General features: G+C 41.6%; 1 protein-coding gene across 1 annotated transcript in view; it reads right to left on the bottom strand.

Annotated features, from left to right (window-relative positions):
* Positions 1 to 1,511: 1,511 nt before the first annotated feature.
* LOC106093862 (uncharacterized) overlaps positions 1,512 to 26,695 on the bottom strand; it is a 393,898-nt gene continuing 368,714 nt past the window's right edge. The window contains exons 4-5 of the mRNA XM_059369158.1: positions 1,626 to 2,365; positions 1,512 to 1,558 (exon numbers count right to left, since the gene is read on the bottom strand). Coding sequence (XP_059225141.1) covers positions 1,512 to 1,558; positions 1,626 to 2,250 — 672 coding nt within the window. The 5' untranslated portion in view covers positions 2,251 to 2,365. The remainder of the gene's footprint in view (positions 1,559 to 1,625; positions 2,366 to 26,695) is intronic.

Here is a 26,695-nt window from a genome sequence, read left to right as displayed (position 1 = left end):
CAGATCGGTTCGGATTTGGATATAGCCCACATATAGACCGATCCGCCGATTTAGGGTCTTAGGCTTATGAAAGCCACATTTTTTATCCGATTGTGCTGAAATTTGGGACATTAAGTTGTGTTAGGCTCTTCGACATTCTTCTTCAATTTGCCTCAGATCGGTCCAGACTTGGATATAGATGTCATATAGACCGATCCGCCGATTTAGTGTCTTAGGCTCATTAAAGTCACATTTTTGATCCGATTGTGCTGAAATTTGGGACAGTGAGTTGTGTTTGGCCCTTCGACGTCCTTCTTCCATTTGGCTCAGATCGGTCCAGATTTGAATATAGCTGCCATATAGACCGATCTCTCGATTTAAGGCTTTGGACCCATAAAAGGCTCATTCATTGTGCGATAACGCCGAAATTTGGGACAGTGAGTCAAGTTAAGCCCCTCGTCATACTTCTGCAATATGGCACAGATTGGTCCAGATTTGGATATAGCTGCCATATAGACCAATCGGCCGAATTAGGGTCTTAGGCTCATAAAAGCCACATTTATTATCCGATTTTGCTGAAATTTGGGACAGTGAGTTTTGTTAGGCCACTCGACATTATTTTTCAATTTCGCTCAGATCGGTATAGATTTCGATATAGCTGCCATATAGACCGATCTCCCGATTTAAGGTTTTGGGGCCATAAAAGGCGCATTTTTTATCCATCAACATGCTTCTTCAATTTGCCCTAGATTGGTTCAGATTTGGATACAGCTGCCGGGCCGAACTTTACGTTTTTTTTTCTGATTCCTTAGTTGTTTAGTTTTTTACTTTTACTATAGTTTCGTGAAATGTTGTCCTTGAATTTAAAATTTTCCCTAAATTTGACATTTTTTTTACTTCTTAAACCACTGCTCATGATTAGACGTCCACATAAGAAGGAAACCCACGAAGGCTCAAAGCTTGGCCAATGAAACCAGCCAAACCACAACAACAACAACAGCAAAGACAACATCAACAGAGGGCATGGAACAAAAAATATGATAAATCGCCATCAGTGATTGTAGCGATAAATTATTTTTCGATCGATTGTATGAAACGATAAAACAAAAAGCCGCCTATGGGCACTTTTTTCTCTAGTTGCCATCGTTTGTGGCGAGAATTCATTTTGGAGCTGCCAACCAACAATGCGAGTTGGAGTTTTGAGATTTGTTTTATCCTGGCCAGAGTGTCTGCAGCGTGGCCCCTACTGTCCTCTGCGGCTAATAGGAGATATAAAAAATCTTTGCGTCGACGCAGCATACAAGGCAAATTGAAAAGTGAAACTGCGCAGGCAGGCGGGCAGGCAGGCGGGCAGGCAGGCGGGCAGGCAGGCGGGCAGGCAGGCGGGCAGGCAGGCGGGCAGGCAGGCGGGCAGGCAGGCGGGCAGGCAGGCGGGCAGGCAGGCGGGCAGGCAGGCGGGCAGGCTGGCTGGCTGGTTTGCCATCGCCAACAATCTGCTCATTTATCACGAAAAATAGTCAATGGCCATAGTCTCAAAGGAGCAAACTTGTCTGGATAATGAATATCAAGGAAGCCTTGACTGGAGGATGGAAAACCAAAGATCGAAAATCAAACAAGAAATTGGGTGTTGGCTAACGCCCACTTACCTATCGATCCATCCAATGAATAGGCATTACGCTGCCATGCCCATGTGCATAGATCACAGGTTGTCAGACCATCGGCGGCCACACTCTCATCGAGAAAGGGCGGCCGCGGAGGTGGCGGCACGAAGCGTCCATTCCACAGGCCATTCTCGCTGGCATCGAAGGCCAGCGGCGAATCGAAGGTATCCTCCTCGATGGCATTCGACCACCAGTCATCGTCCTCGTTGGCAGGTAGTAGACTTGAACTGCTGCTGCTGGCAGTGGCCATGGCATCTAAGGCTGCATCGGCTGCATCATGGAGCGTCGTTGCTGCTGTGGCCATAAAATCAGTTGCTATCGCCGGATCATAGGGTGACAACAATTGATTGCCTCCGTGGCTGAAGGTTCCGGGCTGTGGGGTTACGCCTAACGCTGGCACTGATGCCGGCGAGAGGGGCGCTGAGGCAGAGCCATAATTATGTGACTGGTGGTGATGCTGGTGATGAGGTGGTAGCGGTGCTTGATCATGCGTTTGATATTGGTGATTGTTGAGCGAGTCTAGGCGGGAGTTGGGGAATGCCGAACGCACCGTTGTGGTGGCACCCGCAAAAATGTCATCGTCCTGCTGACCGGGTAGGCGGGGAAACATGTTTTCAGGTTCTAGGTTTGTTGTTGCGTGTTTTGGTTTACAAAGATTACAAGGTTTTGGGTTTTAAGGCAATAGAGCTGGTGGCTTAACTTCCTGTTGAATGATTATGGAAAATCTGCAAAGAAAGAGAGAGAGAGAGGGAGAAAATTAAAGGTTATTAAGCAATAAGTAGAAGGGAAATAAAAAGTTTTTAAGAGTGTGCATACAAGCGCAACCATCACCACAGGAAAGGGTGTCGTCCTTCAGCTGGTACTAAACTAAATTTCCCATGAACGTTCCACTTAGGAACAGGGCATACTTCTCTCATATCAATGAGTGCAGTCCAATTAAAGTCTAAGCTCAATGATAAGGGGGCTCCTTTTTATGCCGAGTCCGAATGGTGTGCCGCAACACCACTTAGTAGGGAGGTTAAAAAATTGGGTCCAAAACTCCCTAAAATAGGTTTTTTTGGACGATCATGACAATATGGGACTCAAATGAAAGGTATTCGGCAGTAGATCTAGGCCAAATTGATTAAAGATGTCGAGTGGCCTAACACAAGCCACTGTCCCAAATTTCAGCAAAATCGGACAATAAATGCGCCTTTTACGGGCCCAAAACCTTAAATCGGGAGATCGGTCTATATGGTAGCTATACTCAAATCTAGACCGATCTAGGCCAAATTGAAGAAGGATGTCAAGTGACCTAACACAACCCAATGTCCCAAATTTCAGCAAAATCGGATAAAAAATGTGGCTTTTATGGGCCTAAGACCCTAAATCGAGAGATCGGTCTATATGGCAGCTATATTCAAACCTGGACTGATCTGAGCCAAATTGAAAAAAATTTAGTTTCCTGTTTATTTGTTTGTTCCTTATAGACTCAAAAACGGCTGAACCGATTAACTTACAATTTTCACAAATTATGTAGGGTGGTCTGGAGGGAAACATAGGCTATATAATTTTTTGATATCGGAAGGGGAGCGGACCCTCCCCTTACCCCAAAATACTACCTAAAAATAAAAGTGGACCGATCGAGACAATGAGGGATTCAAATGAAAGGTATTCACGTGTAGAGTACGAATTTCATAGTAAAAGTTGGGTCCAAGTACTAGGGGGGCCACCCCAGCCCCAAAACCCCTTAAAATAGTTTTATTTGACAATCATGACGATATGGTACTCAAATGAAAGGTCTTCGGGAGTATATTGCGAATATGGTCAGCAATGAGAAATAGGCTTTATAATTTGTTGATTTCGAAAGGGGGCGGACCCTCCCCCGTTACTCCAAAAACTCCGCCCAAAATCGAAAGTGGACCGATCGGGACAATATGAGTATCAAATTAAAAGTATGCGGGAGTAGATTATGAATCTGGCATACAAATTCATGTCGAAGTATAGGGGGTCACCCCACCTCCACAAAAACGACCAAAACGGGCACATTAGACAATCACGGATATATGGGACTCGGTTTGTTTGTTGCGTATAAACTGAAAAACGGCAGAACGGATTTTCTCGAAATTTTCGCCTATTGTGTAGGTTGATCTGGAAAGAAACATAGGCTCAACAATTTTTCGGTATCGAAGGGGGGATCGGACCCTCCCCCGTTAGCCCAAAAACTCCGCCCAAAATCAAAAGTCTACCGATCGGGACAATATGGGTATCAAATGATAGATATTGGAAAGTAGAATACGAATATGGTATTGAAATTTAGGTCTAAGTACCCATCGGGCCGCCCAACCCCATAATTCCCCCCAAACAGACATATTGGACGTTCATGTCAATATGGGCCTCAACTAAAAGGTATTCGGGAGTAGATTACAAATCTGGCATACAAAATCAGACCGAAGTAGAGGGGGGTCACCCTACCCCCAAAAACGCTTTGAACGGGCATATGACCCATTATGACTATATGGGACTCGGTTTTTTTGTTTGTTCCATAGAATCAAAAACGGCTAAACCGATTTTCTTTAAATTGTCACAGATTGTGTAAGTTTGTCTGGAAGGAAACATAGGCTATATAATTTTAAGATATCGGATGGGGGCGGACCCTCCCCCTTACCCCAACTAAGCCATCCAAAACCAAAAGTGAACCGTTAGTCACAATATGGGTATCAAATAAAAGGTATTTGAGACTAGCAAACGAATATCGTATTAAAATTTGGCTTCAAGTACCCAGCGGGTCTGCCCAACCCAAAAACTCCTCTAAACTGATATTGTCGACGTCCATGTCATTATGGATCTCAAATGAAAAGTATTCGACAGTCAATTACAAATATGGCATAAAAATATAGGTCCAAGAAATGGAAGGTCGCCGCACCCCCCAAAAACCCCAAATGGGCATATTAGCCGAAAGTAGAGCACGAAGCGTATATAAACATTAGGAGCCAAGTGTCTCTGCAAACCGGAAATATTTACCAATACGATAATGTAGGACTCAAACGAATGGTATTTGGGAGTGGAGTAAAAATTTACCCAGGAACCGAGAATGGACACACTTCTCACACATCAATGAAAGCTTTCCGATTCAAGTTTAAACTCAATGATAAGGGACTATAGCCGAGTCCGGATGGTGTACCGCAGTGCGACACCTCTTTGGGGAGAATTTTTTACATGACCATGCATGGCAAATGTCGCCAGCATTAAGAGGGGATCACCAGGGTTTTAAATTTTGTCCGATGTTACCGCCAGGATTTGAACGCCAGGAGGAGCGTTCAGCGTTATAGGCGGATATAGGCTACAGTGGCACGAATTCGATATGCGCATTCAGGGCGAAGTGTCCCCACCCTAAAAAGATATTAGAGAGTTAAAGAAGGCGCAGCGGAGCGTGCCCGGTTCGGCTGGTAAGGTATATATATTTTTGATCGTCTCGATGATCTGAGTCGATATAGCCATGTCTGAGTCGATCTAGCCATGTCTGTCGAAATCACGATAGCGGTCGAACGCGTCAACCTAGCCACTTGAAATTTTGCACAGAAACTTAGAATTGACGTAGGTCATTGGGGATTGCAAATGGCCCATATCGGTTCAGATTTAGATGTAGCTCCCATATACGCCGATCTACCGATCTAAGTCATAACATGTTCTGTTATGACTTCCAATCATTTTGCGAAGTGCGGTCCAAATCGGTCAAGAATCTGATATGGCTGCCATGTAAACCGATCTCCGGATTGGACTTCTTGAGTCCTTACAAGCCGCAATATTTGTCCGATTTGGCTGAAATTTTGCACACAGTGTTCTGTTATGACTTCCAACAACCTTGTTAAGTACAGTCCGAATCGGTCTAAATTCTGATATAGTTCCCATATAAACCGATCTCCCCATTTGACTTCTTGAGTCCCTGGAAGCCGCAATCTTTGTTCGATTGGACTGAAATTTTGCATGTCATGTTCTGTTATGACTTCCAAACATTATGCGAAGTGAGGTCCAAATCGGTCTAGAATCTGATATAGCTCCCATATAACCCGATATCCCGATTTGACTTCTTGAGCCCCTGGAAGCCGCAATATTTGTCCGAATTGGCTGAAATTTTGCACATAGTGTTCTGATATGACTTCCAACAATTGTGTTAAGTGTGATGCAAATCGGTCAAGAACCTGATATAGCTCCCATATAACTCGATCTGACCACTTGACTTCTTGAGCCCCTGGAAGAGGCAATCTTTGTCCGATTTGACTGAAATTTTGAATGTAGTGTTCTGTTATGATTTCCAACAACCATGTCAAGTACGGTCCAAATCAGTCAAGAACCTGATATAGCTCCCATATAAACCGATCTCCCGATTTGACTTCGTGAGCACCTGGAAGCCGCAATCATTGTCCGATTTGGCTGAAATTTGGCACATAGTGTTCTGTTATGACTTCCAACAACCATGTCAAGTATGGTACAATTCAGTCAAGAACCTGATATAGCTCCCATATAACCCGATCTCCCGATTTGACTTCTTGAGCCCCTGAAAACCGCAATCTTTGTCCGATTTGGCTGAAATTTCGGAAGTAGTGCTCTGCTATGACTTCCAACAACTGTGCTAAGTACGGTCCAATTCAGTCAAGAACCTGATATGGCTCCCATATAACCCGATATCCCGATTTGACTTCTTGAGCCCCTGGAAGCCTCAATTTTTGTCCAATTTTGCTGAAATTTGCCACATAGTGTTCTGATATCACTTCCAACAATTGTGCCAAGTACGGTCCAATTCAGTCAAGAATCTGATATAGCTGCCATATAAACCGATCTCCCCATTTGACTTCTTGAGCCCCTGGAAGCCGCAATTTTTATCCGATTGGGCTGAAATTTCGCAAACAGTGTTCTGTTATGACTTCCAACAATTGTGTCAAGTACGGTTTAAATCGGTCTATAGCCTGATATAGCTCCCATATAACCCGATCTCCCGATTTGACTTCTTGAGCCCCTGGAAACCGCAATCTTTGTCCGATTTGACTGAAATTTTGAATGTAGTGTTCTGTTATGACTTCCAACTATTATACGAAGTGCGGTCCAAATCGGTCAAGAACCTGATATAGCTCCCATATAACCCGTTCTCCCCATTTGACTTCTTGAGCCCTTGGAAGCCGCAATTTTGTCCGATTTGGTTGAAATTTTGCACATAGTGTTCTGTTATGACTTCCAACTATTATACGAAGTGCGGTCCAAATCGGTCAAGAACCTGATATAGCTGCCATATAAATCGATCTCCTGATTTGACTTCTTGAGCCCCTGGAAGCCACAATTTTTGTCCGATTTGGCTGAAATTTCGCAGGTAGTGCTCTGCTATGACTTCCAACAACCATGTCAAGTATGGTCCAATTCAGTCAAGAACCTGACATAGCTCCTATATAACCCGATCTCCCCATTTGACTTCTTGAGCCCTTGAAGCCGCAATCTTTGTCCGATTTGGCTGAAATTTCGCAAGTAGTGCTCTGCTACGACTTCCAACAATTGTGTTAAGTGTGGTCCAAAACGATCATGAACCTGATATAGCTCCCATGTAAACTGGTCCCTCGACTATTTTTGTTCGAATACTAGCAGTGGTGGTGGGTTCTTAAGATTCAGCCCGGCCGATTTTAGCAATCTTTTTCTTGTTCCACTTATAACTAACCCTTGGCTTTGCAAGGCATTTCAGCACCCATGACTTTTCCCTCTTTCTGCTTTATTGGCTAATAATTTCAAAATTATATGTCACCAAAAGACCATTCGCAATTTTATTTCATTTTGCTTTGCCTTAATGGCTAATGGGTATATTTTCAACTACTGCCGACAACTAACAGCTAATACAAGCTCTCTATGTAGAGCAACTAAGCACCAAATCAAATCATTGGCAGTTAACATATAAAACCAAAAAAGACAGACTAAGCAACTACCTGTCTGACTGACATCCACCATCCACCCACCCACCTACGTTATGGAAAACTATTTGATTATGATAATTGTAATAAATTTAAAGTGAGTGGTAAATGTTTCCTAAATGTTATGGATAGGTCTGTCCTTGGGCTCAACTGCAACAGCGTCCCACGGTACATTTCCACTTTTCGTTTCCACTCTCTCATTCTCTCTGTGTGCACACTGCACACAGCGACCACCCAAATGGTCTCCAGCCATGCTAGAGAAAAAGTCACTACGGAGTCTGCAAAGCAAGGCATCCAAGCTAAGGCAAAGTAAAGAAAATGGATTGAAACGTTTTATTTAAAATGCCTGAAAATGTTGGCAATTGTCTCTGCGCCCCCCTCCAGCCTAGGATGGGGGGGCAAGAGAACTATGAAAACGACGACCATGACGACCCGGAGTGAGGAGCAGCACTTATAGTTGTACCACTTCAAGTGCCACATTAACAATAACGTGGGCATAACACTGCCAGAACGAAACTTCATACATAAAAAAAGGCTTAAAACATGAAAAAATCTTAAACGAAATCCTAAACAAAACAATTTTAAATATTACAATAACAACAACATAAACTGGCAATAACAACAGCGCCTGCGCCACAAGTAGTAGTAACAGCAGCCAAAGACGCGGAATCAAAAATCAAACCTACAGCCCCCCTATTCATGACCACCAAGGAGGAGTGAGCCAACTATGATTCCTCTTAAGTCACTCATACATAATTTGAGCTCCATCGTTTCGTTTCGTTACGTTAAAATGAAGGGAGAGTAAAACAAAAGTAAATTTTTATGAAAAATCGTGATCGAAACCATGCGCCACTTCAATGGCAACAAAATCGAAACTTTTTACTAAAATCCATGGAAACTGAGCGGGTTATGGATTACGGGAGGGGGTGAATTTCGATGGATTTAGGGGGCTTTTGGGCAGTAAGTAACAAAAAAATTCCAAATAATCTGAGCGAAAAACCCAAACTCCCTTAGGTGGGAAAGGCAGGAGTTTCCTTACAAGTAACAACCTTTCTATGCCTCTAGTAAACTAAATACTTAAACTAAGTACTACTTTAACTAACTATTGCTTAAATAAAGGACACGGAATAAAGGAAAATTGACCATGCCTCCCTTAGGTGGGAAAGGCAGGAGTTTCCTTACAAGTAACAACCTTTCTATGCCTCTAGTAAACTAAATACTTAAACTAAGTACTACTTTAACTAACTATTGCTTAAATAAAGGACACGGAATAAAGGAAAATTGACCATGCCTCCCTTAGGTGGGAAAGGCAGGAGTTTCCTTACAAGTAACAACCTTTCTATGCCTCTAGTAAACTAAATACTTAAACTAAGTACTACTTAAACTAACTATTGCTTAAATAAAGGACATGGAATAAAGGAAAATTGACCATGCCTTTTGGAAGGTTTCTTTGTATTACCAACAAAGTTTTACCAGCTAACTGTTTCGATCCGTAAGTTTGTCTATCCACCTGCGTGACCATTCTTTTGTCACTGCTGTTTTCGTCCTTCTTTTTGTATAGCCATCTCTCTGCCCGTTAGTCCGTAAGTTCGTTAGATCGAATAGATTTCAACATCTTGCAATGCAATTTTAGCACCGGGAGTAAAAAATCTCAACAACCATGCCACCCATCTAAGTAGATCGACACTTTGACCTTTCAAACGAGTTTAGGCAAATTGGATTTTCTATGTTACTAGCCGAACCGGGCCCGCTCCGCTGCGCCTTCTTTAACTCTCTAATATCTTCTAAGGGTGGGAACACTTCGCCCTGAATGTGGATATCGAATTCGTGCTACTGTAGCCTATGTCCACCTATGATGTTGAACGCCCGCGTTCGGATCCTAGTGAGAACTTCAGAAAAAATTTCAAGCGGTGCTTATCCCCTCTTAATGCTGGCGACATTTATGAGGTACTATGCCATGCTAATACTTTTCATTTGAGTCCCATATTGACATGAACTTCGAATTTGACTGTTTAGAGGAGTTTTGGGTTTGACGGCATTTGGGGCCCGCAGGGTACTTGGACCCAAATTTTAATACCATATTCGTTTTCTGGTCTCCAATACCTTTCATTTGATACCCTTATTGTGCCCATCAGTCCACTTTTGGTTTTGGGTGGCGTTTTTGGGGTAAGAGGTAGGGACCGCCCTTATCCGATTTCTTAAAATTATATAGCCTATGTTTCCTTCCAGACAAACGTACACAATCTATGAAAATTTTAAGAAAATCGCTTCAGCCAGGTATCATATAGTCATATTGGGTCTTATGGCGTTTATGAGTGTTGGCGTGACCCCTTATAATTCGATGTGATTTTGTATGCCAGATGCCTTTCATTAAAATTAAGGGGAGGGTCCGCCTCCGCCTTATATAGCCTTTGTTTCCTTTCCGAAAAACGTACACAATCTATGAAAATTTTAAGAAAATCAGTTAAGCCAAGTAACATATGGTCATATTGGGTCTAATGGCATTTTTGAGGGGTGGCGTAACCCCCTATACTTCGATCTGACTTTGTATGCCAGATTCAATGGGTACTTAGACTCAAATTTTAATACCATATTCGTATTCTACTCTTCCATACCTTTCATTTGATACCTATATTGTCCCGATCGGTCCACTTTTGATTTTGGGTTGTATTCTTGGCTTAAGGGGGAGGGTCCGTCCCCCCTTCGATACCGAAAAATTATATAGTCTATGTTTCTTTCCAGACCAACCTACACAATAGGCGAAAATTTCGAGAAAAATCGGTTCTGCCGTTTTTCAGTTTATACGCAACAAACAAACCGAGTCCCATATAGCCGTGATTGTTTAATGTGCCCGTTTTGGGCGTTCTTGTGGGGGTAGGGTGACCCCCTATACTTCGACATGAATTTGTATGCCAGATTCGTATCTACTCCCGCATACTTTTCATTTGATACTCATATTGTCCTTATCGGTCCACTTTTGATTTGGGTGGTGTTTTTGGGGTAACAGGGGAGGGTCCGCACCCCCTTCCGTTATCAATAAATTATAAAGCCTATTCCTACTTCCTGACCATATTCGTAATCTACTCCCGAATACCTTTCATTTGAGTCCCATATTGTGATGATTGTCAAATAAAACTATTTTAAGGGGTTTTGGGACTGGGGTGGCCCCCCAAGTACTTGGACCCAACTTTTACTATGAAATTCGTACTCTACTCGTGAATACCTTTCATTTGAATCCTATATTGTCCTGATCGGTCCACTTTTATTTTTCGGTAGTACTTTAGGGGTAAGGGGGAGGGTCCGCTCCCCTCCCGATATCAAAAAATTATATAGCCTGCGTTTCCTTCCAGACCACCCTATATAATCTGTGAACATTTCAAGTTAATCGGTTCAACCATTTTTGAGTCTATACGGAACAAACCAACAAACCGACAACGACATTTTTTTTTCAATTTGGCTCAGATCTGTCCAGATTTGAATATAGATGCCATATAGACCGATCTCTCGATTTAGTGTCTTGGGCCCATAGAAGCCACATTTATTATCCGATTTTGCTGAAATTTGAGACAGTGAGTTTTGTTAGGTCACTCGACATCTTTCTTCAATTTGGCCTAGATCGGTCCAGATTTGAATATAGCTGTCATATAGACCGATCTCCGGATTTAAGGTTTTGGTCGCATAAAAGGTGCATTTATTGTCCGATGTCGCCGAGATATGGAACAGTGAGTTAAGTAAAGCCCCTCGACATATTTCTGCAATTTGGCTCAGATCGGTCCAGATTTGGATATAGCTGTCATATAGACCGATTTAAGGCTTTGGGCCCATAAAAGGTGTATTTATTGTCTTATGTCGCCGAAATTTGAGACAGTGGATTGTGTAAGGCCCTTCGACATCCTTTTTCAATTTGGCCTAGATCGGTCCAGATTTGGATATAACTGTCATATAGACCGATGCGCCGATTTAGGGTCTTAAGCCCATAAAAGTCACATTTATTATCCGATTTTGCTGAAATTTGGGACAGTGACTTGTGTTAGGCCACTCGATATCCTTCTTCAATTTGGCCAAGATCGATCAAGATTTTCATATAACAGCCATATAGACCGATCTCTCGATTTAAGGTTTTGGGGCCATAAAAGGCGCATTTATTGTCCGATGTCGCCGAAATATGGAACAATGAGTTAAGTAAAGCACCTCGACATATTTCTGCAATTTGGCTAGATCGGTCCAGATTTGGATATAGCTGCCATATAGACCGATCTCTCGATTTAAGGTTTTGGACTCATTAAAGGCGCATTTAATGTCCGACGTCGCCGAAATTTGGGACAGTGTGTTGTGTTAGGACCTTTGACATCCTTCTTCAATTTGGCCTAGATCGGTCTATATTTGAATATAGCTGCCATATAGACCGATCTAAAGATTTAAGGTTTTGGGCCCATAAAAGGCGCATTTATTGTCCGATTTCGCTCAAATTTGGGACAGTGAGTTGTGTTAGGACCTTCGACATCCTTCTTGAATTTGGCCTAGATCGGTCTATATTTGAATATAGCTGCCATATAGACCAATTTCTCGATTTAAGGTTTTGGGCCCTTAAAAGGCGCGTATTTGGTCCAAATCGGAACATATTTCGATGTAGCTGCTATGATGCATAAGGTATGCATTTTTCACCGGATTTGGGCGAAAGGTGGTTTACATATTTACCCGAGGTGATGGCTATCCAAAGTTCAGCCCAGCCTAACTTAACTCGTTATTACTTGTTTTTAGATTACTATAGGAGAGCACACAAAATTTCGCTTAAATCGCACCACCTATCTCCGAGGTCTGGTGTTTCTGAAAAGTAGGGTTAGGGGGAGGGTCCGCTTCCCCTTTAGATATTGAAAAATTGAGTAACCTATTTTCTCCACGGGATCATTATGCCCCATCTGTGGAAATTTCACAAAGTAATTTTTATACCCTCCCCCATAGGATGGGGGTATACCAAATTCGATCCCAAAGTATATATCCCATAATATACCCATATTCTTGATCGTCATGACATTTTAAGTCGATCTAGTCATGTTCGTCCGTCCGTCTGCCGAAAACACACTAACTTTCCAAGGAGTAAAGCTAGGCGCTTGAAATTTTGCACAAATATTTCTAGGTCGGTTGGGATTGCAAATGGGCCATATAAACCGATCTTGGGTCTTGACATCATGAGCTTCTAGAGGGCGCAATTCTTATGCAATTTGGCTCATATCGTTTTCGTATGACTTTCAGCAACTGTGTCAAGTATGGGTTAAATCAGTCTATTTTCTTAAATAGCTGCCATACAAACCGATCTCTCGATTAGACTTCCCTAGCCTCTAGAGGGCGCCATTGTTATCTAATTTTGGGTTAAATTTTGCACATGTCGTTTTAGTATGACTTCTAACAACTGTGCCTATTCGTTTCATGTTTTTCCAATGTTGTCACTTCCATGTGTACTTTGAGTGACTGCCAATTATTTTTTCGTTTCCTTAAGGAATTTCAACAAAAGCTCCAAATTTTCATTAAAATTAACAAAAAAAAGGCTACTTGGGTCTTATGATTCTCCATTGTTAGCGGCAATAGGCTTCTTGCGTCTAACCTTTAGCCCATCGATTTGGGCGTTATCTTACATGATTCTAAATACAAAGTGTCTTAGACCAACCAAAAACCAGTCAAACTTGGCGTTGCTTTGGCTGTTGTTTTTTGTGAAGAGTTTGTTGAAGTTTGTCATAGATGACGAAAGGGATTCATATTCCTGAATTTTTTTCTTTGATGATAGGGCAATGCAAAAGGATGAACCAAAAGGCATGACATTATATTGTGAGTGTCATACGGACATGGCTATGAATGGAAGGTTGTCATCATGGAGCTTAGAGTGAATCAAGCAGCACTGATTGATATGAGAAAAAGGTTCTTAATGGGTTAATTGTGGGCCAATTCGAAAAATAATGACATTATCTATTTTATTTCCCAGGCAAACTCTCTCACTTGTCATTCCTTTTCAGTTGCCCCCTTTACACTGTATTTTGATTTAGGCCTTTTGTTATTCTTTTCACTGATGGTGTGCACTCCTACTTATTGCCACCAAAGTAGGTTTTTTGTTTTTTTTTTTTTGCAGTGTTTCTTGCAATTGTCGGCAGGGTTCATTACGGCTATATGCGGCATGCAGGGTTCAGCGTGCAGCGTGCGGCGTTCACCGTAAGTGTACTGACTCGCCTTGGCGGTAATAGTTTCTCCTGTGGTGGTACTTAAAGTCATGGCAGATACTCAGTTACCCTCTTACATGGGCTGGCTGTGATGCCAGTGTCTGGAGTTTGCTGTATGGGAAACACATGCAGCAACAATTGTAAGATGTAAAATTGCAGCTATGTTGAAGGCAACACCATCATCAGAAAAAACAAAAAAAAAACCAAATAACACCGGCAAAATTATGAAAATTTAAACATCACTTGTTGTTGGTTGGTTGTTGGTGGTGGCAGGCAGAGTAATGCCGACAGACGAACATAAAGAGGTTCATGTTAATGTTGTTCCTACTATTATGGATAGTTGCCATGTTGCACCGAGCTGTTGCCCGTTTCCCTAATAGAGTTATTATAATCTTAAGCGTTATGATAGTAAGTCGCTGTCGCTATTGTTGCTGGTGTTGGAGCTTCTTTGTTGTTTTGTGAATTGGTGGCGCTGCCATAACGCCTGCAACGCCATCTCCAACATACAGTCAGTGGGGGAGGACGCAGACATTGCAACGATTTGGAGAACAAAGGAAAGCAATCACCATTGCATCACAATAAAATGGTGAAATTTCCCAAACAACATGGTGGTCATGTTGTTACCTCTGCCCTTGCCATCTTCTGCTCCTGCCTCACACACCTAACAAAAGAGAGAGAGAGCCATGGGTATGCTTTGTGGTACTATGTATAGATGGCGGTAGTACTTAGTCCTCATTGTGTGTCTGCAGGTTATCATTTTCTAGCCCCCCCCCCCCATGACTTGGTGTGGCCATCATCATCATCCATGATGGGATATTTTGTCGCTGCCACTGATGCAGCCGCCTCTGTGGCAGTTGACTCCACTTAGGGGTCCATTCCAAATTGCTACCTTGAATCTCACTTTTCCATAGCCGGCATCCTTTTCTTTGGCATTTGTTGGAAATCATGATTTCACTTGGAAAAAGTGCATCCGTTATGAACCCATCACTCCGCTGATGGTAGGGAATTCACTTGCTTTGTCGCCTGTGTGCACATTTTCGAGAAAGTGACAGATCAAGAGAGGGGAGAGGGGGCCAGAACAATTTTACTTTCTGTTGCTTAGCTTCTTATTTTTTGTATGGTCTGTGAAAACTGTTCCCAGCTATAAACAAAAAGGCACGAAATGTTTAAACTGTAATGTCTTCATTGGAAATTTTCTTAAGATAGCCCAAATTCTTACCGCAAGGAAATTCTGCTACCCAATTATGGGCATGAGTATTATAGGACGCAAAGTGGATATAATTTTTACATAGCATGACCTGACCACTTGGAAAACAAAAACATAGACGGAAATGCTAAAATTACTCTCAAATACCTCAGGTGTAAAGAAATTGCTTTGAAGAGTAATGAACAAGTAAAGAGGCGTTAAGTTGGGCCAAGCCGAACTTTGTATACCGATCTGTAGCATATACGACAGGGATATCGAAAAGCCTAACATAAGTCACTGCGTCAAATTTCAGTGAAATCGGATTATAAATGCGTCTTTTATGGGGCCAAGACTTTAAATCGAGATATCGGTCTATATGGCAGCTATATACAAATCTGGAGCGATCTGGGCCAAATTGAAGAAGAATGTCGAAGGGATCAACACAACTCAGTGCCCCAAATTTTGACGACATTTGACAATAAATGCGCCTTTTATGGGCCCAAAGCCTTAAATCGATAGATCGGTCTATATGGCAGCTATATACAAATCTGGACCGATATGGGTCAAATTGAAGAAGGATGTCGAAGGGCCTAACACAACTCACTGTCCCAAATTTTGGCGAAATCGGAAAATATATGCCTCTTTTATGGGCGCAAGATCTTAAATCGAGAGATTGGTCTATATGGCAGCTATATCCAAAACTGGACCAATTTGTGCCAAGTTGCAGAAAAATGTCGAAGGGCCTAGCACAACTCACTGTCCCAAATTTCGGCAACAGCGGATAATAAATGCGCCTTTTATGGGATCAAAACCTTAAATCGAGAGATCGGTCTATATGGCAGCTATATCCAAATCTGAAGCTATCTGGGTCAAATTAAAGAAGGATATCAAGGGGCCTAACACATTTCATTGTCCCAAATTTTGGCAAAATCGGACAATAAATGCGCCTTAAATGGCCCAATAATCTCAAATCAGTAGATCGGTCTATATGGCAGCTATATCCAAATCCGAACCGATCTGAGCCAAATTAAAGAACGATGTCTCAGGGGCTAACACAACTCACTGTCCCAAATTTCAGCAAAATCGGACAAAAAATGCGCCTTTTATGGGCCTAAAGCCTTAAATCTTGAGATCGGTCTATATGGCAGCTATATCCTAATTTGGACTGATTTGAGCCAAGTTGCAGAAGAATGTCGAAGGGCTTAACGTAACTCACTGTCCCAAATTTCGGCGACATCGGACAGTAAATCCGCCTTTTATGGGCCCAAAACCTTAAACAGAGAGATCGGTCTATAAGGCAGCTATATCCAAATCTGAACCGATCTAGGCCAAATTGAAAAAAATATGTTGAGGGGCTAAACGTAACCCACTGTCCCAAATTTCGGCGAAATCGGACAGCAAATGCGCCTTTTATGGGCCCAACGCCTTAAATCGAGAGATCGGTCTATATGGCAGCTATATCCAAATCTGAACCGATCTGAGTCAAATTAAAGAAGAATGTTAAAGGGCCTAACGCAACTCACTGTCTCAAATATTGGCAAAATCGGACAATAAATGTGCCTTTTAAGGGCCCAAAACCTTAAATCGATAGATCGGTCTATATGGCAGCTATATCCAAATCTAGATCGATCTGAGCTAAATTGAAGAAGAATGTCAAGTGGCCTAACGCAACTCACTGTTCCAAATTTCAGCGACATCAGACAATAAATACGCCTTTTATGGCTCCAAAACCTGAAATCGAGAGATCGGTCTATATGGCAGCTATATCCAAATCTGGACCGATCAGGGCCAAATTGCAAAAGTATGTCGAAGGGCTTAATTTAAGTCACTGTCCCAAATTTTGGCAAAATTGGACGATAAATGCGCCTTCTATGGACCCAAAACCTTAAATCGAGAGATCGGTCTATATGGCAGCTATATCCAAATCGGACCGATCAGGGCCAAATTGCAAAAGTATGTCGAAGGGCTTAATTTAAGTCACTGTCCCAAATTTTGGCAAAATTGGACGATAAATGCGCCTTCTATGGGCCCAAAACCTTAAATCGAGAGTTCGGTCTATATGGCAGCTATATCCTAATCTGGACCGATCTGTGCCATATTGCAGAAGTATGTCGAGGAGCTTAACGTAACTCACTATCAAAAAATTTCGGCAACATCGGACAATAAATGCGCCTTTTAGGGGATCAAAACCTTAAAACGAGAGATCGGTCTATATGGCAGCTATATCCAAATCAGGACCAATTTGGGCCAAGTTGAAGACCGATGTCTAAGGGCTTAACACAACTCACTGTCCCAATTTTCAGCAAAATTGGACAATAAATGTGGTTTTATGGGCCTAAGACCCTAACTCGGACGATCAGTCTATATGACACTTGTATCCAAATCTGGACCGATCTGAGCTAAATTGAACAAGAATGTCAAAGGGCTCAATACAACACCCGGTCCTAAATTTCAGCAAAATCTGAAAATAAATGTGGCTTTTATGGGCCTAAGACCCTAAATCGGCGGTTCGGTCTATATGGGGGCTGTATCAAGATATAGTCCGATATAGCCCTTCCTTGAATTTAACTTGCTTAATATATATTTAGTTTTTAGGGCCTCAGCTAGGGTGCCGTGTTGGTAGCGTGATTGGATTACCAGTGCAGGGGTCGTGGGTTCGATTCCCACCAGAAGCCTTGATATGTCGCTGCTGTGGTATCACAATGGACTTAAAATTGTCTAAGTGAGTTCGTAAAGGACTGCCACCTTAAGCTAACCTAACCTAGGGTCTCTGATAAATATTTCGAGGTGTAACAAACGGAATGACTTGATTAGTATACTCCCATCCCATAGTGATGGGTCTAAAGAAGGGAAAAATTGTCTAAGATATAGCCTGGCACAACTTTCCATACCCATCAACATGGCCATATTTTTATACCCTCCACCATCGGATGGGGGTATACTAATTTCGTCATTCTGTTTGTAACAGAACGTCTAAGACCCCATAAAGAATATATTGCCGCAATTACTTTTTGGGCAACCCAATATATTCTTGATCGTCATGTCATTTTAAGCCGATCTAACCATGTCCGGTCGTCCGTCTGTCTGTCGAAAGCACGCTAACTTTCGAAGGAGTAAAACTAGCAGCTTGAAATTTTGCACAAATACTTCTTATAAGTGTAGGTCGGTTGGTATTGTAAATGAGCCATATCGGTTTGTTTTGATATAGCTGCCATATAAACCGATCTGGGGTCTTGACTTCTTTAGCCTCTAGAGGGCGCAATTCGTGTCCGATTTGGCTGCCATTTCGCACGTGGTATTTTGGTATCACTTCCAACAACTGTGCTAAGTATGGTTCAAATCGGTTTATAAGCTGATATAGCTGTCATATAAACCGATCTGGGGTCTTGACTTCTTGAGCCTCTATAAGGCGCCATGCTCATCTGATTTGGCTGAAATTTTGCACGAGGTGTTTTGTAATGACTTCCAACAACTGTGCTTAGTATGGCGCAAATCGGTACATAACCTGATATAGCTGCCATATAAGCCGATCTGGGATCTTGACTTCATGAAACTTTAGAAGGCGCAATTTTCATCCAATTTTGCAGAAATTTTGTACAACGGCTTCTGCTATAACCTTTAACATACGTTCCCAATATGGTTTGAATCGATCAATAGCTTGATACAACAGTTTAAGCTCAATGATAAGGGACCTACTTTTTATAGCCGAGTCCAAACGGCGTGCCGCAGTGCGACATCTCTTTGGAGAGAAGATTTACAGGGCATAGTACCCCACAAATGTTGCCAGCATTAGGAGGGGAAAACTACCGCCGTAAATTTTTATACCCACCACCGAAGGATGGGGTATATTCATTTTGTTCCTTCCGTTTGCAACACATCGAAATATCCATTTCCGATACAATAAAGTATATATATTCTTGATCAGCGTAAAAATCTAAGACGATCTAGCCAGGTCCGTCCGTCTGTCGATATGTCTGTTGAAATCACGCTACATTCTTTAAAAATAGAGATATTGAGCTGAAACTTTGCACAGATTCCTTTTTTGTCCACAAACAGGTTAAGTTTGAAGATGGGCTATATCGGACTATATCTTGATATAGCCCTCATATAGACCGATCCGCCGATTTAGGGTCTTAGGCCCATAAAAGCCACATTTATTACCTGATTTTGCTGAAATTTGGGACAGTGAGTTGTGTTAGGCCCTTCGATATCCTTCATCTGTTTGGAGCAGGTCGGTTTATATTTGGATAAAGCTGCCATATAGACCGATCTGCCGATTTAGGGTCTTAGGCCCATAAAAGCCATATTTATTATCCGATTTTGCTGAAATTTGAGACAAAGAGTCGTGTTAGCCCCTTCGATATCCTTCAACAATTTGGCTCAGATCGGTTCAGATTTAAAAATAGCTGCCATATAGACCGATCTGCCGATTTAATGTCTTAGGCCCATAAAAGCCACATTTATTATCCGATTTTGCTGAAATTTTGGCCAGTGAGTTGTGTTAAGTCCTTCGATATCTTTCTTCAATTTGGTCCAGATCGGTTCAGATTTATATATAGCTGTCATATAGACCGATCTGCCGATTTAGGGTCTTAGGCCCATAAAAGCCGCATTTATTATCCGATTTTGATGAAATTTGGGACAGTGAGTTGCGTTAAGCCCCTCGACATCCTTCTGCAATTTGTCCCTGATCGGTCCAGATTTGGATAAAGCTGCCATATAGACCGATCTGCCAATTTAGGGTCTTAGGCCCATAAAAGCCACATTTATTATCCGATTTTGCTAAAATTTGGGGCAATGAGTTGTGTTAGGCCCTTCCATATACTTTTTCATTTTGTCCCTGATCGGTCCAGATTTAGATATAGCTGCCATATAGACCGATCTGCTGATTTAAGGTTTTAGGCCCATAAAAGCCACATTTATTATCCGATTTTGCTGAACTTTAGGACAGTGAGTTGCGTTAAGCCCCTCGACATCCTTCTGCAATTTGTCCCTGATCGGTCCAGATTTGGATTTGGCTGCCATATAGACCGATCTGCCGATTTAGGGTCTAAGGCCCATAAAAGCCACACTTATTATCCGATTTTGCTGAAATTTGGGATAGTGAGTTTTGTTAGTCCCTTCGATATCCTTCTGCAATTTGTCCCTGATCGGTCCAGATTTGGATATAGCTGCCATATAGACCGATCTGCCGATTTAGGGTCTTAGGCCTATAAAATCCAAATTTATTATCCGATTTTGCTGAAATTTGAGACAGTGAGTTGTGTTAGGCCGTTCGACATCCTTCATCTGTTTGGCGCAGGTCGGTTCAGAAATGGATATAGCTGCCATATAGACCGATCCTCCGATTTAGGGTCTTAAGCCCATAAAAGCCACATTTATTATCTGATTTTGCTGAAATTTGGGACAGTAAGTTGTGTTAGGCCGTTCGACATCCTTCATCTGTTTGGTGCAGGTCGGTTCAAATTTGTATATAGCTGCCATATAAACCGATCCCTTGAGTTAAGGTTTTGGGCCCATAAAAGGCACATTTATTGTCCGATGTCGCCGAAATTTGGAATGAATTATGGTTGAAATGAGCATTTGGAGGCTAAGCAGAACTGCCTAATACAAATTTAAGCTTAATTCACTTCTAAATGGGATGGTGAGTCATGACAACGATTTATATGACAGCTATACCCAAGTATAGTGCCATCTGAACCATATTCGGTACTGTTGTCGCAACTTTGGTTTTAAGAAATTTTGCAAATAATGCCCTTTGGAGTTTTTGTACTACACGTATTTGGACAGTTTACCTTTCCCAAAAAGTCTATTCACCATGGGTGAATGGTACATCGATGACAATTTTTCAAGGAATTCCATTTTTAATGAACAATTCAAAATTACTCTCGTACAAGTATTTATCTTATCTGTGGTGAACAGTAGCAAACTATTAATCAATGTCTTAAGCGAAAACAAAACAAAAAACAAAAAAAAAGCAACAAAATGAAATATTTAACATCACTTGCCACAAAAGACTTTGGCTGATGGTGAAACTCTTAGCATTTAGCCAAAAGATGAAACCCAGCTGGGCTACTTTAGAGCTTATGAATGATTTGGTACTTTAAATAAAAGTCATTTTGGAGAAGTCAGTCAGTCAGTCAGTCAGTTAGTCAGTCACTTTTGTTGTGTGATGATTTATGATACTTATTTGCAAAAATCAAGCAAATATTTAAGATTGATGTCATGATTAGTTCATCCAAACACAACAGAAATTTCCAATGAAGTTTTTGGCTTGGTTGATTGGTCACCAACACTTCAAATGCTTCCACAAATGGCAAAGATAAGCCAAGTTCTCATTTGGAACGGGTTTGAGTGAGAAGTGTAGGGCGGCTTGTGTGAGATATGTGTATTTAAATGGCCCGTTTCGGCAATTACCCAACAATTAGGGTCAAATTTTCCAACTGACTTAAGACATTATTATGAATTATTGATACCAAGAAAACAAAAGGAACAACAACAACCACAAAATAATGCCAAAAAATCAAACAACCTACCCAAAAGTCCTATGGCCACAGACACAGATGGACAGACATAGATTGGTCTATGCCTTGCTTTGAGAGTAATCAGAAACAATCGTTAATAAACCTACTTTCACACTTTGATTATTTAACATTCATTTATGTTTCACGATAATTTACCATGAATTAAATTCAGCAAAATGCCAATGTGGCACTCACTCACTGTCTATGGGCTATGCCGAGCTCTTTGCCCAGGTATGCTGTCAGAGTTTCTTCAGTCAGTTAGCCAGAGCTTCCCCAAACCACAACGAAATTAACCATATTCGAATGTGTTTGGTCAGCAGTGATTCTGTTCAATTGTATTCACTTCCTTCCTTCCCACCCCCCTCTCCCCCCCACCGCCAACCAAAGTCGGTAGACTTGTTTCCATCATCACTCTTACCAGTTGATATCAGTTAGCTGTTTTGCGTCCATAATTCTACACTAAGACAAATAATTGGAAACAGACAACTTTAACGGACCATATGAAACAAGTAAAAGCGTGATAAGTTCGGCCGGGCCGAATCTTATATACCCTCCACCATGGATCGCATTTGTCGAGTTCTTTTCGCGGCATCTCTTCTTAGGCAAAAAAATAATATAAGAAAAGATTTGCTCTGCTACTAGAGCGATATCATGATATGGTCAGGTTTGGACCACAATTAAATTATATGTTGGAGACCTGTGCAAAATTTCAGCCAACTCGAATAAGAATTGCACCCTTTGGGGGCTCAAGAAGCAAAATCGGGAGATCGGTTTATATGGGAGCTGTATCAAGCTATAAATCGATCCATATTCGATATGTATGTTAAATGTCTTGAAAGAAGCCGTTGTACAAAATTTCAGCCAAATCGAATAATAATTTCGACCTCTAGAGGCTCAAGAGGCAAAGATCCCAGATCGGTTTATATGGCAGCTATATCATGTTATGAACCCATATGAACCTTATTAGACACAGTTGTTGAAAGTAAGAATAAAATATGTCATGCAAAATTTCAGCCAAATCGGATAGGAATTGCGCCCTCTAGAGGCTCAAAACGTCAAGACCCCAGATCGGTTTATATGATAGCTATATCCGGTTAGGGACCGATTTGAACCTAACTTAACATAGTTGTTGGAAGTCATAGCGAAACACGTGTTGCAAAATCTCATTCCAATCGGATAATAATTGCGACCTCTAGAGGCTCAAAAAGTCAAGATCCCAGATCGGTTTATATGGCAGCTATATCATGTTATGAACCGATATGAACCTTATTAGACACAGTTGTTGGAAGTCATAGCGAAACACGTCTTGCAAAATTTCATTCTAATCGAATAAGAATAGCGCCCTCTAGAGGCTCAAGAAGTCAAGATCCCAAATCGGTTTATATGACAGCTATATCCGGTTAGGGACCGATTTGAACTTAACTTAGCATAGTTGTTGGAAGTCATAGCGAAACACGTCGTGCAAAATTTCAGCCAAATCGGATAGACATTTGGCCCTCTAGAAGCTCAAGAAGTCAAGACCCCAGATCGGTTTATATGACAGCTATACCAGGTTATGGCCCGATTACAACCATACTGAGCGCAGTTGTTGGCAATTACAACAAAACACGTCGAGCAAAATATCAGGCAAATAGGATAAGAATTGCGCCCTCTAGAGGCTCAAGAAGTCAAGACCCTAGATCGGTTTATATGGCAGCTAAAACAAAACATAGACCTATATGGCCCATTTACAATTCCAACCGACCTACACTAATAAGAAGTATTTCAGCAAAATTTCAAGCGGCTAGCTTTACGAAAAATTAGCGTGCTTTCGACAGACAGTCGGACGGATGGATGGACATGGCTAGATCGATATAATGTCATGACTTTAAGGGGTCTAAGACTAATATTTCGGAGAGTTACAAACAGAATGATGAAATAAGTATACCCCCATCCTATGGTGGAGGGTATAAAAAAAAATTGCATAAATCGGTACACCCATCTCTGTGATATGGGGGGTTTTTAGAAATTATGACATGGGGGAGGATCCTTCCACTTTCGGATATCAAAAAATGAAGAAGCCTTGTTTCGCTGAGAGACTAAGAAAATCAGTTCAGCCCAAAAAATCGAAACACCTCGATTCCGCTGAAAATAGTTTCATTGAAAATTTTGTCAAAATTTAATTTCATAGCTTTCCTACCTTTTTATACCCACCACCGAAGGATGGGGGCATATTCATTTTGACATTCCGTTTGCAACACAACGAAATACCCATTACAGACCCTATGTTCTTTATCAGCGTAAACGTCTAAGACGATCTAGCCATGTCCGTCTGTCCATCCGTCCGTCTGCACATCCGTCCGTCTGTCTGTCCGTCCGTCTGTTCGTCTGTCCGTCCATCTGTCCTTCCGTCTGTCCGTCCTTCTGTCCGCCCGTCTGTCTGTCCGTCCGTCTGTTCGTCTGTCCGCCCATCTGTCCGTCCGTCTGTCCGCCCGTCTGTCCGTCCGTCCGTCTGTCCGTCCGTCTGTCCGTCCGTCCATCTGTCCGTCTGTCTGTTAAAATTAGGTTCCAGTCTTCAAAAACAGCTGCAACACTGCACAGATTATTTTTTTCTCCATAAGCAAGTCTAGTTCGAAGATGGGCTATATCGGACTATATCTTGATATAGCCCCCATATAGACCGATCCGCCTATTTAGGGTCTAAGGCCCATAAAAGTCAAATTTATTATCCAATTTCGCTAAAACTTGGGATAGTGAGTTATGTTAGGCCCTTTGATATCCTTCTTCAATTTGGCTCAGATCGGTTCAGATTTGGATATAGTTGCCATATAGATCAATCCGCCGATTTAGGGTCTTAGGCCCATAAAAGCCACATTTACTATTCGATTTTGTTGAAACTTTGGATAGTGAGTTGTTTTAGGCCCTTCGACATCCCTCTTCAATTTGGCCCAGATCGGTTTAGATATGAATATAGCTGCCATATAGACCGATCCTTCGATTTAGGGTCTTAGGCCCATAAAAGCCACATTTATTATCCAATTTTGCCAAAATTTGGGACAGTAAGTTCTGTTAGGACACTCAACATTCTTCTTCAATTTGGACCAGATCGGTTCAGATTTGGATATAGCTGCCATATAGACCGATCCGTCGTAGTCCCATAAAAGTCAAATATATTATCCGATTTTGCTGAAATTAAGAACAGTAAGTTGTGTTAGGCCCTTCGATATCCTTCTTCAATTTGGCCCAGATCGGTGCACATTTGGATATAGCTGCCATATAGACCGATCTCTTGATTAAAGTTTTTGTGCCCATATAAGGCGCATTTATCGTCCGATGTCGCCGAAATTTGGAACAGTGAGTTTTGTTAGACCCCTCGACATCCCTCTTCAATTTGGCCTTGATCGGTTCATATTTGGGTATAGCTGCCATATAGACCGATCTCTCGATTTAAGATCTTGCGCCCATAAAAGGCGCATTTATTGTTCGAAATAATTTTGCTGAAATTAAGAACAGTAAGTTGTGTTAGGCCCTTCGATATCCTTCTTCAATTTGGCCCAGATCGGTGCAGATTTGGATATAGCTGCCTTCGATTTAAGGTTGTGGGCCCATAAAAGGCGCATTTATCGTCCGATGTCGCCGAAATTTGGAACAGTGAGTTTTGTTAGACCCCTCGACATCCCTTTTCAATTTTGCCTTTATCGGTTCATATTTGGATATAGCTGCCATATAGAGGGATCCTTCGATTTAGGGTCTTAGGCCCATAAAAGCCACATTTATTATCCGATTTTGCCAAAATTTGGTACAGTGAGTTTTGTTAGACCCCTCGAAATCCTTCGTCAATTTGGCTCAGATCGGTCCAAATTTGGATATAGCTGCCATATAGACCGATTCTCCGATTTAGGGTCTTAGGCCCATAAAAGACGCATTTATTGTCCGATGTCGCCGAAATTTGGGACAGTGAGTTAGGTTGAAACCCTTGACATACTTTTGTATTATGGCCGAACTTAACGCCTTTTTACTTATTTTATCTCCAAATTTTTCCCAGTGTATCCATAAGCCATAAAGCATTAACCAAATAATCATCCGGTCAAGCAGCCAACCAGCTAACGAATGATGCGGATGAATAAAATTGAAACGCTCAACAGAAGACCAACAAGGAGAAGTGAGGAATAATAATAAAAAAAAACAGCGCCTGCTTGAATGGAAGAAAATAGAGTCATTTATCATAATCATTGTGATTGATTTGTTCGTTATTACGGAGTATTAAACCAAAGGAGAGCAATCAAATTGGATGGGCAGCGATGTATTGGATTCGATTGGATTCAATTGGAATGGCGTGGAGTGGAATGGATGCTGAAACAACCAACCAACCAAACAACAGACAAGACAAGACAGACTCTATGTCTGGCTGGCCAACAGCAACAACACCATCATAGATCGATACATAGGCCATACAAACGCTGATGGCGCAGTCGGCCTGCCATTCAGTCAGACAGACTTGCTATGTGTCGGTTCATGGCATAAAACAATAATCGAGCGTAAATGAATGATTTTCTTGTGTTCTTTCTTCAAATGTTGTTAGCTTTTTTTTTTTTTTTTGAGGGGGATAGGTGGCGGAGGGTAACTCTCTAAACGACCCACCACCAACAAGTTAGCCAAGCAAATCATAGTGAAAACGTGAAAATAAAGCCATTACTCTTAAATTGAGCTTGGACCACAGACAAACAAAATCCATAGAAATCGAACAAATAAACGACGAGATCATGGCAAAAGTAGAAGAAGAAGGAAAAAATCGGCGACCTATTACAAGTATTTTGTTTACACACTTCTTTTTAATTTACCCAACGCATTAATCATTTCCAACGACCGAGGCATATGAAAGGGGGAAACAATTTTAATTATTCAAATACCATATTGCGTTTATGGTGTTGATTTTGGTTTGCTTTTCTGCTCTCACATATGGCTTAAAATGTGGTATTGAGGAATTTCTGTAATAATTTGAAAACGTTTACTTTCAAATTTTGCTGTTTAAATGCAATTAAATTTTGTTAAATTATTTCGTAACGTCCTCCATCGAATGGGGGCAACGCTGCATAACTTTGGACAATGGCAGCCTCGAGGCTGAAACAGTGGCGATCGGGACAATTTTTTGTGAGCAAGTGTCTGGAGACGTCTTGCCCCCAAAAAGTTTATTCCAGATACAAACAATGTGCTGCAGATGTAGAAA

This window comes from Stomoxys calcitrans, chromosome 1 (assembly GCF_963082655.1).
Source record: "Stomoxys calcitrans chromosome 1, idStoCalc2.1, whole genome shotgun sequence".
NCBI lineage: Eukaryota > Metazoa > Arthropoda > Insecta > Diptera > Muscidae > Stomoxys > Stomoxys calcitrans.
Note: the sequence above shows the minus strand (reverse complement) of the source record. Positions and strands in the feature narration are given on the sequence as shown.